This window comes from Simochromis diagramma, unplaced genomic scaffold, assembly GCF_900408965.1.
Source record: "Simochromis diagramma unplaced genomic scaffold, fSimDia1.1 OVJJ01000773.1, whole genome shotgun sequence".
NCBI lineage: Eukaryota > Metazoa > Chordata > Actinopteri > Cichliformes > Cichlidae > Simochromis > Simochromis diagramma.
The window spans coordinates 309,117-322,911 of record NW_024386807.1 but is presented as its reverse complement, the minus strand read 5'-3'; the positions used below and the strand labels follow the sequence as shown (position 1 = coordinate 322,911).

Genomic DNA, 13,795 nt, shown 5'->3' with positions numbered 1-13,795 from the left:
TGGACAGAACGTCTAGGCGTAGTGAAGTGTCTGAAGGCTTCACTGGGTGGTCTCAGAGTCTCTTCTTTGTTTTTTTGTAAAAAATGTGGTTCTGTTGGCTTCATGGAGTGATGGCCTCCAGCTCGCACTGGAACGGTTTGCAGCCGAGTGTGAAACAGTGGGAATGAGAATCAGACCTCCAAATCTGGAGGAGTATTAATCTCTGTCTCTCTTCCACAGCATGTCTTTATCCTGTCTTCCTTCTCTCACCCCAACCAATCACAGCAGATGGCCCCGCCCCTCCATGAGCCTGGTTCTGTCGGGGGTTTCTTCCTGTTAAAAGGGAGTTTTTCCTTCCCACTGTCACCAAAGTGCTGCTCATAGGGGGTCATATGATTGTTGGGTTTTTCTCTGTATGTGTTATTGTAGGGTCTACTGTACAATATGAAGTGCCTCGAGTTGACTGTTTACCAGACATTATGTGAACACGACCACAGTAGTAACACTGAGTTTTTTACAGTGAAGGGTGAGATAGGAGAGGGAGGGGAGTGATGACATCAGCAGGAGGAGGAGAGTCAGGGAGAGGGAGGACAGGGAGGAGAGGAGGACAAGCAGCATCGTTTATCAGGCAGAGAGGAGGGAGAGAGAGGGAGAGACAAACGCTGGGCAAGCACAAAGGAGGAGAAGAAGAAGACTGATGGTGTCGTCGGAGAGAGCGACAGCCGGAGGAACGAGAGACACTGAGACAGACAGACAGACAGAGAGAGAGGCGAACGGGAGAAGACGTTAACAACCGTCCTCTGGGCCCGTGTGTATGTGTGTGTTGGTGATCAGCTGATTGGAACACACGTATTGGAGGGCGGAGCCATGATGGGCAAGGACTACATGTTGGCCATCATTATAGTCAACTATGATGGTAAGACACACACAATCACACATACATGCAAACAGAGGTCCTGGTGCTGCTGCTGCCTAACCAGGACCTGCTAACGTGTTTGTCCACAAAAATGAAACACTGCAGCCTGTTAGCATAATCTCATGACCTCTGACCTTTTAGCTTCACTGCTCTGACACAGACTCATGATTCTAAACTTGTTAGCTTATGTTCGTTGTGTTAGCATGTTGTCATGATTGAACCTTAGAGCTTTAGCTTCAGTCTGTATCAGTACATCATGTATGTAGCCAGCAGGTGCACCTTTCACACAGTTACTGTCAACGTGGTTTATCCAGCTGCAGCACATCTGTCAGCACAGCCATCACTGTAGTCAACGTTAAGCTGTCAAATGTATAAATATAAACAGAAATATTACTGGAGGCAGAGAGGGGGTACACAGGTTCACAGATATTTAAGAACATTTGTTGTTGTTGTTATTTGGGGTCTGTTAGCATGATACCATGTGTTAGCCCTAGCCTGGCTCTAGAGTTTGTTTGTGTAGGTACGTGGCTACACGGAGTGAAGCATTTGGATATATAACCTAAGTGCTCACTTTAAGTCTTCCAGCTAACCAGCATATGAGTGCGGATTGGAGGAAAAGTAACAGAATAAGCAGAAATAGTCTTCAGTGTTTTTATTGTTAATGCAACCTTTTTTGTTAGCTTTACTGGCTAACTGACTGACCTTCTGGTGTTCGGGGTCCTCATCAGGCCCAAAACATTTTAGAGAGGGACAGGAAAACACAGAGGGACACAACAAAGTCTACAGAAGGACGGTGGTGTTTGTCCTCCATCATTCGTCTTTTAAAGGGTCATTATGAGCTAAAGCTCCGCTGCAGTCGGTACACAGGACGCTCAGGTCACAGCCTGTGAAGTCAGCTGTTTGTATCCAGGGCTGGACCAGACTCAGAGCTGCCATGTTTCTCATATATATGCAGCGTTGGGAAGGTTACTTTTGAAATGTATTCCACTACAGATTACAGATTACATAATCCAAAAAGTATTTTGTAACATATTCCGTTACATTACTCAATGAGAGTAACGTATTCTGAATACTTTGGATTACTTAATATATTATCATGCTTTTTTACATTAGGTAAGGCTGCTTTTAGCAGCGATCTCGTAGAAAACTATTCCGCGCGTATATAAAACAGGTCCGCGGCTCCGAACCGTAGTAAAGGGACCTCTGGCTAATACGTCGGGTTCGTGTTGGCTCGTAGCTGAAAACTAGCTTTACTTTGTTGTCTGGGTCAACTTTGCTAGCAGAGACAGAGAGAGGCGTTGAAAGGCTGCTGCAACAGAACTTAATGTTTCAGAGGAAAACACGAACACAGCGTACAGTCGAGTCTTAACAGCTTACTTACAGCTGGGCTCGTCAGGCTCTCTGTTTGGCTGCAGTGGTTATTATTATATTTACATGCTTCCAGCTCCCGTTTCTGCTCGGTGACAGCTCGTACTTTTCCTTTTTCTCCCTCCTCGCTCACAGACACATCACGGATATGGCGGTCCATCCTCCCTGCAGCACGGACTACACTGCCCATCAGGCTACATGCTTTAGAGCAGCGGTCTCCAACCTTTTTTGCGCCACGGGCCGGTTTATGCCCGACATTATTTTCATGGACCGGCCTTTAAGGTGTCGTGGATAAATACAACAAAATAAAACTAGTACCGGTACTGAAAAAAAGAAGATTTATTCATAACACACGTGAAAAGACCCAGGAAAACCGAGTTAACGATAAAAACAATAACAAAATAAAGCTGAAAACCGATAAAAACCCTGAAAACTATACATTTCACACCTGAGCCTCAACTCTCGTGGCCCGGTACCAAACGACTCACGGACCGGTACCGGTCCGAGGCCCGGGGGTTGGGGACCGCTGCTTTAGGGCGATGCCCGTAACACTCTGCCTGTTGCCTTCATATTAAATCATTTTTGTGAATAACTTATTCCTTCGTATCATCATGCGGCCGCGAGATTGAGACACAGACATTAGAGCCTCGTTTTGTTTGGGGCGTGGAAACCAAAAACAGAGAGGGCGTAGCCGAACATATGAAACAGGAAGTACCGTGTAATCCATTTATTTCAACAAAGTAACTGTATTCTGAATACCACCTTTTTAAACGGCAACTGTAACGGAATACAGTTACTCATATTTTGTATTTTAAATACGTAACGCGGTACATCATTCATTTCTATTATTCATACCATTTAAAACAGCCGGGCCGCACATGTACAAAATAATGTCCCAAATACAGATTAGAAAATGAATAAAAAGCTAAGGCGGATTTTTTCTTGAAAAAACAAACAAAAAGAAAAAAAATAACAAAAATTTGTAACTTTGACCAACAGATGGAGTCTCTCTTATTATTATTATTATTATTATTATTATTATTATTATTATTATTATTATTATTATTATTGTAAAGGAAGCTTCCCAAACACGGGCTAATCAAAGTATTTCTTATATTCGTATCTCATTCGTTGGTGCCGTCTCAGTCCTTCATCAGCCCTGAACCAGCAGAAGCTCAACGTTCAGCTTCAACATGAACATTTATGAGACAAACCTTTAGTTCATGCTCAGCAGGCGTCTCTCTCCCTGTTTGGGGAAACGGACTAAAATAAAGGTTTGGATGAGTGTGACTTTAAACTTTCATCTTAATCTGAAACACGTGTGATTATATACCAGGAATATTAAATCCCCCACATGACTGAATGTAAGCGTCTCTGTGTGTATAAGCTCCCAATCACAGGTAACTGTTGTCTGACACAATCAGTGCTCTGCTGTGGGAACGACTTTCAGGCCGCAGCTCTGCTGGTCAGCAGCATGGCCCCGCCTCCCCGTCTCAGGCTGATCGTATCGTTGTCTTTTAATCAGCCCATTCAGCGTCTGGTGTCTCGGAGCACTTATTAATTATTCACAGCTTCTCCGGTTTCCTCTCTTCCTCTAACGCAGCGTGACCTCCGATCACCGCCGGCCTCTCCTGTTGTAGTTTTTACAGAGATATCAGGAATAAAACTGGAACATTCAGAGCTCAGAGAGTCAGCAGTGTGAGAGCAGAGCAGGAGGCCTGAAGGACACAAGGTGGTGGACGTGTCCGTGCTCGGGGCACAGCTCATAGAAACATACAGACTTATGTTCAGGCTCAGGATTCTCCAGAACAACCCAGGACCCTGCAGGGAACCAGAGAAGCAGCTCGTTCAGAATCTGCCTGAGAAAACGTTTCAGATCCACGGACGCACATCTGAACATCGCTGACTCAGTGCAGAGAGCAGCCAATCACAGAGCGTTCAGCTGCCTTTAAAAGGACGCTTTCATTAAACGTGAGCTGCTGAATGTGTCTATACAGAAATGCAACCGCTCACTTCATTGAATTTAAAATGATTATAAGTGCCGTTGCTTTCAGAGTGAACCGATGCAGTTGTGATGTGTCAGCGCTGACTGCGCGCGCATGGACGTGTCCTCTGCAGCAGACAGCAGTGCTGATGTCCCGGGATCGATACCTGATCTGATGATGGGCAGAGCGGTGCTTTAACCCCATAAGACCCGAACTCTTCCACAGCAGCATTTTTAATCTCTCTTTGATATTTGGGCTGATTGGGACCTGATGAATGTAAAAACAAAGAATTACCTGATTTTTGTTTTTAAGGAAAAGTGAGAGCCACATATGAGGATATTTGTTTAAAATTTCGATAGTACAGTAGCAGCATAATGTCCTCGTAAGTGGATATCAGGCCCTTGTAGAGCAAAATTGAGTATTTTGGTCTAAATAACCCAAAATGTGACGTCCACATATGAGGACGCAGGTCCTAGGAGGTTAAAGCAGCTGTGAGGTGATGGATGTCTGAGCTCAGTTTGTGGACTCAAAGCTGGAGCTGACAGTGAGCAGCATGTTTCAGCTGCACACAAAATGAATGTTTGTCTGAACTCTGAGTTCAGAACATTTGAACATTTTCACATCTGAAAGAAGTTTGACGACACGATTAGAGATGAGTGCAGTAATGGGATTACTTTGGCTAGTGCTTTATTTGAACCCTGACTCGCATTTATGGATGGAGTAACACTCATCATCATCATCATCATCATCATCACGGGGTGCTAGTTGGTTTAAACAGAAGACTAAAATAATTTAAGAATATTTAAGATTTTGTAAAATCTTCAACGAGGGTTTTCAAACTCAGAGTAAACTTTATGGTCATCTCTGCCATGTACAGTTCGGTATATGGAGACGAGGCGACGAGGCTCCAGTTCCATACAGAGCACAAGAACAACATATAGGAAGAGTACGAATAAGAATAAATATAAAAATATAAAGGGGAGTAAATGTACACTTTGAGGTAAAAGGATTAATAACAGTCTAAAATTTACAATTGAGATTTAAAGTGACTTTGTTTAGAATGACCAACGTAGCAGCTTCACAGTGTGAAACAAAGTGATCAACATAAGCAGGAGAGCAGCATCCAGCAGTGGTCTGTGGAGTCCAATAGAGTCAGTTTACAGTTTGTGTGTGGGGGGGCTGTGGTTCTGCTGTCCCGCAGTCTGCAGGATCAGCCCTGGTGCTGCAACAGCGTCTGCCGTATGGGAGGGAGGAGAAAAGAGTCGTGTGAGGGGTCACGCACGATGCAGGAGGCCTGACTGATGCAGCGTTTGTGAAAGATGCAGCAGAGGCAGAGATGTCTGATGGTGTCGGCAGCTGCTTTGACGATCCGATGCAGCCGGCTGCGGTCGCCAGCTACAGCCACTGCTGTGACCTGCAGGGGGCGCTGTTAAAAATATTTACTGATATAGACAATACAAAAGGGTCTAAATGTGAAGGCGCACATTCATTGGCTAATCAGTCGATCACAGTTTGTCAGCCAATGAGCGTACTCCTGTCGATGCTCCAGTCTATCACACGTGTGATAGAGCGACTCATGAACAGAACAGGAACCACGCACATCGCCCACTGGTGGCCATCAGATTGAATGCAGGTTTAAGCCCCACCCATGTTCTCAGAGACAGAAGCTTGCTCCATCTTTTAAACAGTTCACATTTACCTGCTTTGTGTCCCTGCAGACAACATCTGGACAGACCAGAACCTGCTGCTGGACCCAGACCTTCCCTCTGGCTGGAGAACCATCAAAGACTCCACGGGAACGTACTACTGGCATGTTCCCACCGGCGCCACCCAGTGGCAACATCCCCGTCTTACAGGGACACCGCAGCTGCTCGATGCCCAGGTGAGAAGAAGCAGACCTGCTCCAGTAAACCTGCTCAGATTGACCCGGTCACCTCAGGCTTTTCTTCTTCTGTGGTGTCTCAGCAGGAGGAGGCTGGACAGCAGAGCTCCAACAAGGAGACAGAAGGTCCACCTGAGGACAGGTAACACATACATGTGCAGTATGGGTGATGTGTTCCCACCATGACAGCTTAAAGGTGTCCAGGTTCAGGACACAGCTGTCCTTTAAAGAGTGACGACTAAACTGTCCTCACAGTGGACACACATCCTCACAGTGGACACATGTCCTCACAGTGGACATGTGTAAACTGTCCTCACAGTGGACACACGTCCTCACAGTGTAAATACTTCCTCACAGTGGACACATGTCCTCACAGTGGACACACATCCTCACAGTGGACACATGTCCTCACAGTGTAAATACTTCCTCACAGTGGACACATGTCCTCACAGTGGACACATGTCCTCACAGTGTAAATACTTCCTCACAGTGGACACATGTCCTCACAGTGTAAATACTCCCTCACAGTGGACACATGTCCTCACAGTGGACACATGTCCTCACAGTGTAAATACTCCCTCACAGTGGACACATGTCCTCACAGTGGACACACATCCTCACAGTGGACACATGCCCTCACAGTGTAAATACTTCCTCACAGTGGACACATGTCCTCACAGTGTAAATACGTCCTCACAGTGGACACATGTCCTCACAGTGGACACACATCCTCACAGTGGACACATGCCCTCACAGTGTAAATACGTCCTCACAGTGGACACATGTCCTCACAGTGTAAACACATCCTCACAGTGGACACATGTCCTCACAGTGGACACATGGCCTCACAGTGTAAATACGTCCTCACAGTGGACACATGTCCTCACAGTGGACACACACGTCCTCACAGTGGACACACGTCCTCACAGTGGACACATGTCCTCACAGTGTAAACACATCCTCACAGTGGACACATGTCCTCACAGTGGACATGTGTAAACTGTCCTCACAGTGGACACATGTCCTCACAGTGTAAACACATCCTCACAGTGGACACATGTCCTCACAGTGGACACATGCCCTCACAGTGTAAATACGTCCTCACAGTGGACACATGTCCTCACAGTGGACACACACGTCCTCACAGTGGACACACGTCCTCACAGTTGACACATGTCCTCACAGTGTAAACACATCCTCACAGTGGACACATGTCCTCACTGTAAACACGTCCTCGTACAGCTGAAGTCCCGTCACAGCTGTCCCCACTGGTTACAAACATCCCCACAGGTGTGTCCTGGACCCCGACCCTGGTCCTCACTGTAGTTCTGCAGACTTATGAGGACACACTGATCCTTGTAATCATGAGGACCTGCTGTTTGCACTCTACACCTGTGCAGGTGATACTCTTTTTGTTTCTCAGGTCTTCGTGGCACGAAGATGACCTCACCAACCACGACCCCGACTCCAAGGTGAGACAGCAACATTAATAATACCTGATTCTGTCAAATAAATAAAAACTCTGTCACTTTAACTCTGACTGGGGCCACAGCGCCCCCTGTGGTTATTGTTCATTTACACAGGTAATAAATTAAGGGCACATTCGACTTCCTGTGTGAACATGATGAAAATGATGGAGAGGTTTCTGGAACGACGTGTTGAACACAGAAACGAGAGGTCCTCGTTGGTCCAGGACCTATTCTGGTGCTCTAATCTGCGCTAATCTCACTCTCTCTCTCTCTTTGTTTGTGTCTGTGTCTCTCGACCTCGTTTTATTGCGCATTAATCTGATTTAATCTCTCTGCCTCTGTGTCCTGGTTTCTGTTTGTCACCCATCAACCTACTGTCTGTCTCCCCCTCCACCTGTCTCCCTCTCCACCTGTCTCCCCCTCTACATGTCTCCCCCTCCACCTGTCCAGTGTTTTGCCGTGCGCTCCCTCGGCTGGCTGCAGGTGGAGGAGGAGGACCTTTCTCCTGGTCGCAGCAGCCTCGCTGTTAGTAATGTCATCCAGCAGCTGTCTCACTGCAGCAGCCCCGAGCAGAGAGACCGGCTGGGTGCCTGGGGGGAGGTGAGACACCTGCTGCCCTCCTGTGGCAGGATGCAGGAAGTGCACGTGTGTCCTGTGGAACCTGTTCATCACCTGTCCATCCACCTGTCTGTCTGCAGGGCCGCGAGATGATGCTAGTTCTGAAAAAAGACACCCTGACCCTGTTGGACCCATTAGACCACACACCCCTGCACTGTCAGCCAATCATCAATATCCGTGTTTGGGGGGTGGGCTGCAACAATGGCAGGTGAGCCAATCAGAGAGCGTATTTCCCCGCTTCCTGTGTTTGTGCTTCGCTGAGCTGAACTCCTGGGGCCCGTTCTTCGTACGTCGCTTACTACATCCAAGATCAAACCATCGCGCTAACCGTGAGCTCGCTAATCCGGTTCCCTGAACACACCTGCTGTTGACGATTAGTACAGCTGGATGAAGTAATGTGAGATCACTGGGTGTTGTAAAAGGGGCTACGTATCGATAGTAGAAACATTGATCGGCAACCCTCTGATTGGTCGGCGAAAATGCCGAAGGAGCGCGCTCGGCTCGGTATTTTTCGGCAGCAGAGGAAGAACTCTTGAGTGAGGGATTTCAGGAGTTTCAGAGTTTAATCAGAACGCAAGGGAACACTGAAAAGGCTGCAAAAGCAAGGAGAGAGGGCTGGCAGAAAGTTGCTGACAAATTAAACTCGTAAGTAATTTAATAATAACAATAATAATGGAGTGGATTGATACAGCGCTTTTCAAGGCACCCAAAGCGCTTTACAATGCCACTATTCATTCACTCTCACATTCACACACTGGTGGAGGCAGCTACAGTTGTAGCCACAGCTGCCCTGGGGCAGACTGACAGAAGCCAGGCTGCCATATCGCGCCATCGGCCCCTCTGGCCAACACCAGTAGGCGGTAGGGTAGATTTATCATATCACACTATATTATCCAATATTATATTACATTATATTATATTATATGTTATATTATATCCTCTTTCACATTAGAGCCACAACAGGACCCACTAGAACATGGGAACAAGTAAAAGTGAAATATAAGAATATGCTACAGAATGGTAATATTTATCACTTATATTGCTTTTAGTCTCTTGAAAAGAGACCCTGGAATAATCTGTTTGTTTATAACAGCAACCAAGAAAAGGGCAGAGCAACAAAAAGACAGGTGGTGGTCCTGCACCCCCTCGTCAACAAGTTGGTTAAGTAAATAATACCCTCACGGGAAAATCGATATCTCTCTATGAGCACACTGTCGCGCTGAGCTAAAGGATCCTGTCTGTCCCGCAATATACGCTGAATTCTGAGGACTCTCCTTATCAATCTTGCACCTTCCGCAATGGGTGGCTCGCGTATACGGACAGGACATGGCTGCGACAGGCTTCCCAAATCCACCTTCACTTTTATAGCCGTGGTCTCTCATCTTGATTACACGAAGTAATTTACTATTACTACTCTAAAATATGAATTACATCTGTAATAATCACATACATGTAATAGAATGTTAATAGTACATTTCCCTTTTTTAGGAAATGACCTGTATGTATCTGTGTGAAATCAATAAATGGATCAGGTGCTGCATTATCTTTAGTTACATTGATGTTATTTATTTATGGTGAAACAGTGGTGGAATATCGCTGTTGCTTTCGTATAAATGAAGCGGACATACCTGAGTGGCCGCGATCTAATCCTGTTTACATAAAGTAAACCTGCTCCCGAGCAGGTTTACGCTTACGGCTCTGTTGCTATGACAGCAAGTCCCGGATGGGCTTCGGGGAACCGAACGATCCAAGATCACGCGAAATCGTCAACAATCTAATCCAGCTAACTTACTTAGCGAGGTACGAAGAACGGGCCCCTGGTTTGTGCTCCTGCATGCTTCGGTTTGTTTACACTAACTCTCTGTGTTTCTTTGCCACGCCCCCCTCACACCTGGGCAGGGACAGGTAAACCACTACCCTTACACTCACAGCCTCCTCCACATGTCAGGGTCATTAACTGAGTTCAGCTGCTGATCACCACCTGATCGGTCCGCTGTGTGTGTGTGTGTGTGCGTGTGTGTGTGTGTGCGTGTGTGTGTGTGCGTGTGTGTGTGCGTGTGTGTGTGTGTGCGTGTGTGTGTGTGCGTGTGTGTGTGTGTGTGTGTGTGTGTGTGTGTGTGTGTGTGTGTGTGTGTGTGTGTGTGTGTGTGTGTGTGTGTGTGTGTGTGCGTGTGTGTGTGTGTGTGTGTGTGTGTGTGTGTGTGTGTGTGTGTGTGTGTGTGTGTGTGTGTGTGTGTGTGTGTGTGTGTGCGTGTGTGTGTGTGTGTGTGTGTGTGTGCGCGTGTGTGTGCGCGTGTGTGTGTGTGTGTGTGCGTGTGTGTGTGTGTGTGTGTGTGCGTGTGTGTGTGTGTGGTGCATTCAGGGACTTTGCCTTCGTGGCGGGGGATAAGGACAGCTGTGTGCTGAAGTGTCACGTGTTTCGCTGCGACGCTCCAGCCAAAGCCATCGCCACGGCGCTGCATGAGATGTGCTCAAAGGTCAGTGGAGGTCACCCACATCTCAGGGCCACCTGCAGCTCAGGGTCAACTACAGCTGTGGGTCAGCTGGTTTACCTGAGAGGTCAGAGGTCAGCGTTTTTTACTTCTCTACACTCTGTGTTTAGATGATGTCTGAGAAGGCTCTGATGAGGCCGTCCCGCTCCCTGACCATGGAGAGCATCTCACCTGAGGACCTGCCGAGACAAGGTGAGTCACCTGCCGTGCGTCCTTAGTGTAGACGCTGCGCTCTGATTGGTCCTGCACTAATTTTGGCTGATTACTGATCTTGCTGTCGTTTCAGTGGAGTTTCTGGAGGCAGTGCGGCAGCAGGTGCAGAAGTTTGAGGTCCAGTACATCGGCAACCTGCCGGTGTCGCGAGCCATGGGTAGGACATAAACACACCTGTCACACCTGGGCTGAGCTCAACCATTAATATGCATTCACTGGAAACACTGGTGCTTTGGACCATGATATACACTCATGTACAGCACGCACATACAGGTGATCATGCAGACAACCATGATGCAGACTTTCAGCTTTAATTCAAGCGACTTAACAAAATACTGCTCTAATTATTTAGGATCTTTTTTACACACGGCTCCCAAACATGAGACCAGGTGAGTCCTGGTCATGAAACCTGGAGATGCACGGATCAGCTGAGCGACCTGAAACTGGCCTGAAGCGCCACAGGGAACATCTGACGTGGACGATCGCAGATGTTGAGGTCTCCGATCAGGAGGGCCTCCGTGGAAATAAAACCCTCTGTGAATGTTTAGTGTAACCAGTAGGAGTGTTTTAATATTGTGTGATTAAAAGGTTAAAGGTCGCTGATGTGTGTCGCAGGTATGGAGGTGTTGAACCGAGCGATAGAAAGCATCATGAACTCCACAGACCGAGACGACTGGGAGCCGACCGTGATCCACGTCACCGATAACGTCCTGTCTCTGTGGAAAGGAGAGGTACAGTCCTCGATGCACATAGACTTCAGGTCAAAGGTCATCATGGCTGTGTTTAACCCTCCTCCTGTCGTGCTGACAGGACGGCGACGAGCCATTCTGGGAGTGTCAGGTACGCTTCCTCACCTTCCTGGGCGTCGGTCACGACAGCCACACCTTCGCAGTGATCGTGGACGGCGGCACGCAGCAGTTTGAATGTCACGTGTTCTGGTGTGAACCGGACGCTGGGATCATCTCCGAGGCCGTCCAGGCTGCGTGCATGGTGAGAGATGCAGGTCACGGACATCACACTGATCACCTGACGTACACTCAGAGTTTTGGTTTGAGGACTTTGTTGATATATTGCATAAATATTGATCATAAGAATAAATCATTCCTCTGGCGCCCTCTGTTGGCTGCTGTTGCTCCTTCAGGTCCAGTATCAGAAGTGTCTGGTGGCTCAGACTCCTCCCCCAAGGACCAAATCATGGCATGCAAACCCGTCAAAGGTGAAACGGGCCAACTCCATGGATGGCGCCGCCTTCCCTCCCCTCACATCCCGTCACCATGGTGGCAGCAGCTCCAGCATGATGGCGCAGAGGATGGCGAAGGGTAGCGGCAGCAGCAGCAGTGTGAGGAAGGGCATGATGGCGTTTTTTGAAACTTTCCGCAACAAACAGGCCGCCACGTCCTAATGATGAAGGCGGGACCACCAGAGCCCCCAGGGGTTAGGGTAGCTGATTCTCCAGATATGTTACCCCTGACCACACTGGGCCTCCAGACCGGCCTCTGATTGGCTGAACTCTGTGCACATAGGGCTCTGGTGGTCCGCCTGGCTGAGTGACATCACCAGCAACTCCAGAACACGATGCTTGGACCACAAACACACCTGAATCAGTCGCTGTGATTGATCAGCAGGATGAGTGAAGGACGAAGTCGATCAAAACCTCCACCAACACGTCCGAAAGTTTAAAGGCTAGCAGGTTCATCGCTGAAAACATCCATCCACACCATAAACAAGGCTGAGCCCTGACCTTTGACCCCTTCAGCTCCATCTGTGCACATAGAACCGAGGTTATGAGTCGTAACTGAAGTTCCTTTTTCTTGTTTCCTGTCGTCACAGCTCCTCCCCTCGAGGGGCGGAGTCACATCTGCTCCTCCTAACTGTGAGGCGTTTGATTTGAGAGGTAACATCATCAGTCACTGTGTGTGACTGCCACAGCCTCACCTGAACTCTGTGCGGCTCTCCAGGGTCTGTCACCACCACAAGCACAAACGAGGGAGGAGCAGAGGAGGTGGCGATCGGCTCAAAGGGTAACAGTGAAAATCCGCCCACGTTAGTAAAAAGGACCGCTTCACATCCAAGGTGGAGGAAGACTTCCTGTAAACAGAGGACACGTAGCAAAAACTGTAGAGACGCGTCTGTTTGTTCTGCTTTGAGCTTCATTGTCGTGTTTTAAAGCTGCACTGACTAACTCGGCCACCAGAGGGCGATGAACACGCGCTGGAGAAACAGACTGAAGATAAACTGGCCTGTTTCCTGTGCTGAAAGCAGCAGTTTGCATGCAGGCATGAACTGAAACAAATGCCACGCCCACAGTGACATCTGACTCTCCTTCTGCTTCCTGATTGGCTGACGTACCCTTAAATAGAAGCTGTGCTGTATTTACTGTTATTAGGTAAGATTGAGTTTCTGAGCATCTGACAGGCTGTCGTTGTTTCCTCGCAGTAAAAGTGATCAATGATGTCATGTATAAATGAACCAATAATAAACTGATAAAAACATTTTTTTCTGGTATGAAACTCGAGCAACAGCTGTTTAAAGAAATAACATTTATATGTAAAAAAATTGTATTTATTTTTTACACATTAAATTAAATAAAAATGTAAAAAACATTTATAATGAATATAAATATTTTAAAAGTAAGCACAAAAAACCATACAAGTAATAAAAATATTAATAAAATAATAAATCTTATTAATAAAAATGTAAAACATTATTATCTATGAAACAATAACACATATAATGGGAAAGAAAAATCGATATTATTATTGTTTGTGTAAAAAAACAAAGAAACAGTTAAAAACGATTTTAAAAAGTGAAAAATAAAATATTAAAAATGTAAAAAAGACAGAAAAACAGAACCAAAAATGAAAAATATTGAA

At 46.9% G+C, this 13,795-nt stretch overlaps 1 protein-coding gene across 3 annotated transcripts; it reads left to right on the top strand.

Moving 5' to 3' along the window:
- The first annotated feature begins 576 nt into the window (after positions 1–576).
- apbb3 (amyloid beta (A4) precursor protein-binding, family B, member 3) lies at positions 577–13,414 on the top strand. Of its 3 annotated transcripts, none has more exons than XM_040027084.1 (13): positions 577–895; positions 5,967–6,130; positions 6,217–6,272; positions 7,554–7,602; positions 8,050–8,199; positions 8,298–8,425; positions 10,117–10,122; positions 10,580–10,694; positions 10,820–10,901; positions 10,996–11,079; positions 11,538–11,653; positions 11,733–11,912; positions 12,064–13,414. In XM_040027084.1, the coding sequence occupies exons 1-13, from the start codon at positions 847–849 to the stop codon at positions 12,322–12,324; spliced, it is 1,440 nt and encodes a 479-aa protein (XP_039883018.1). In that variant the 5' UTR covers positions 577–846; the 3' UTR covers positions 12,325–13,414. The 3 variants fall into 3 exon arrangements, with proteins under 3 accessions (XP_039883018.1, XP_039883017.1, XP_039883020.1); XM_040027083.1 differs by having other exon boundaries at positions 6,214–6,272; XM_040027086.1 differs by lacking the exon at positions 10,117–10,122 and having other exon boundaries at positions 6,214–6,272.
- The last annotated feature ends 381 nt before the right edge of the window (positions 13,415–13,795 follow it).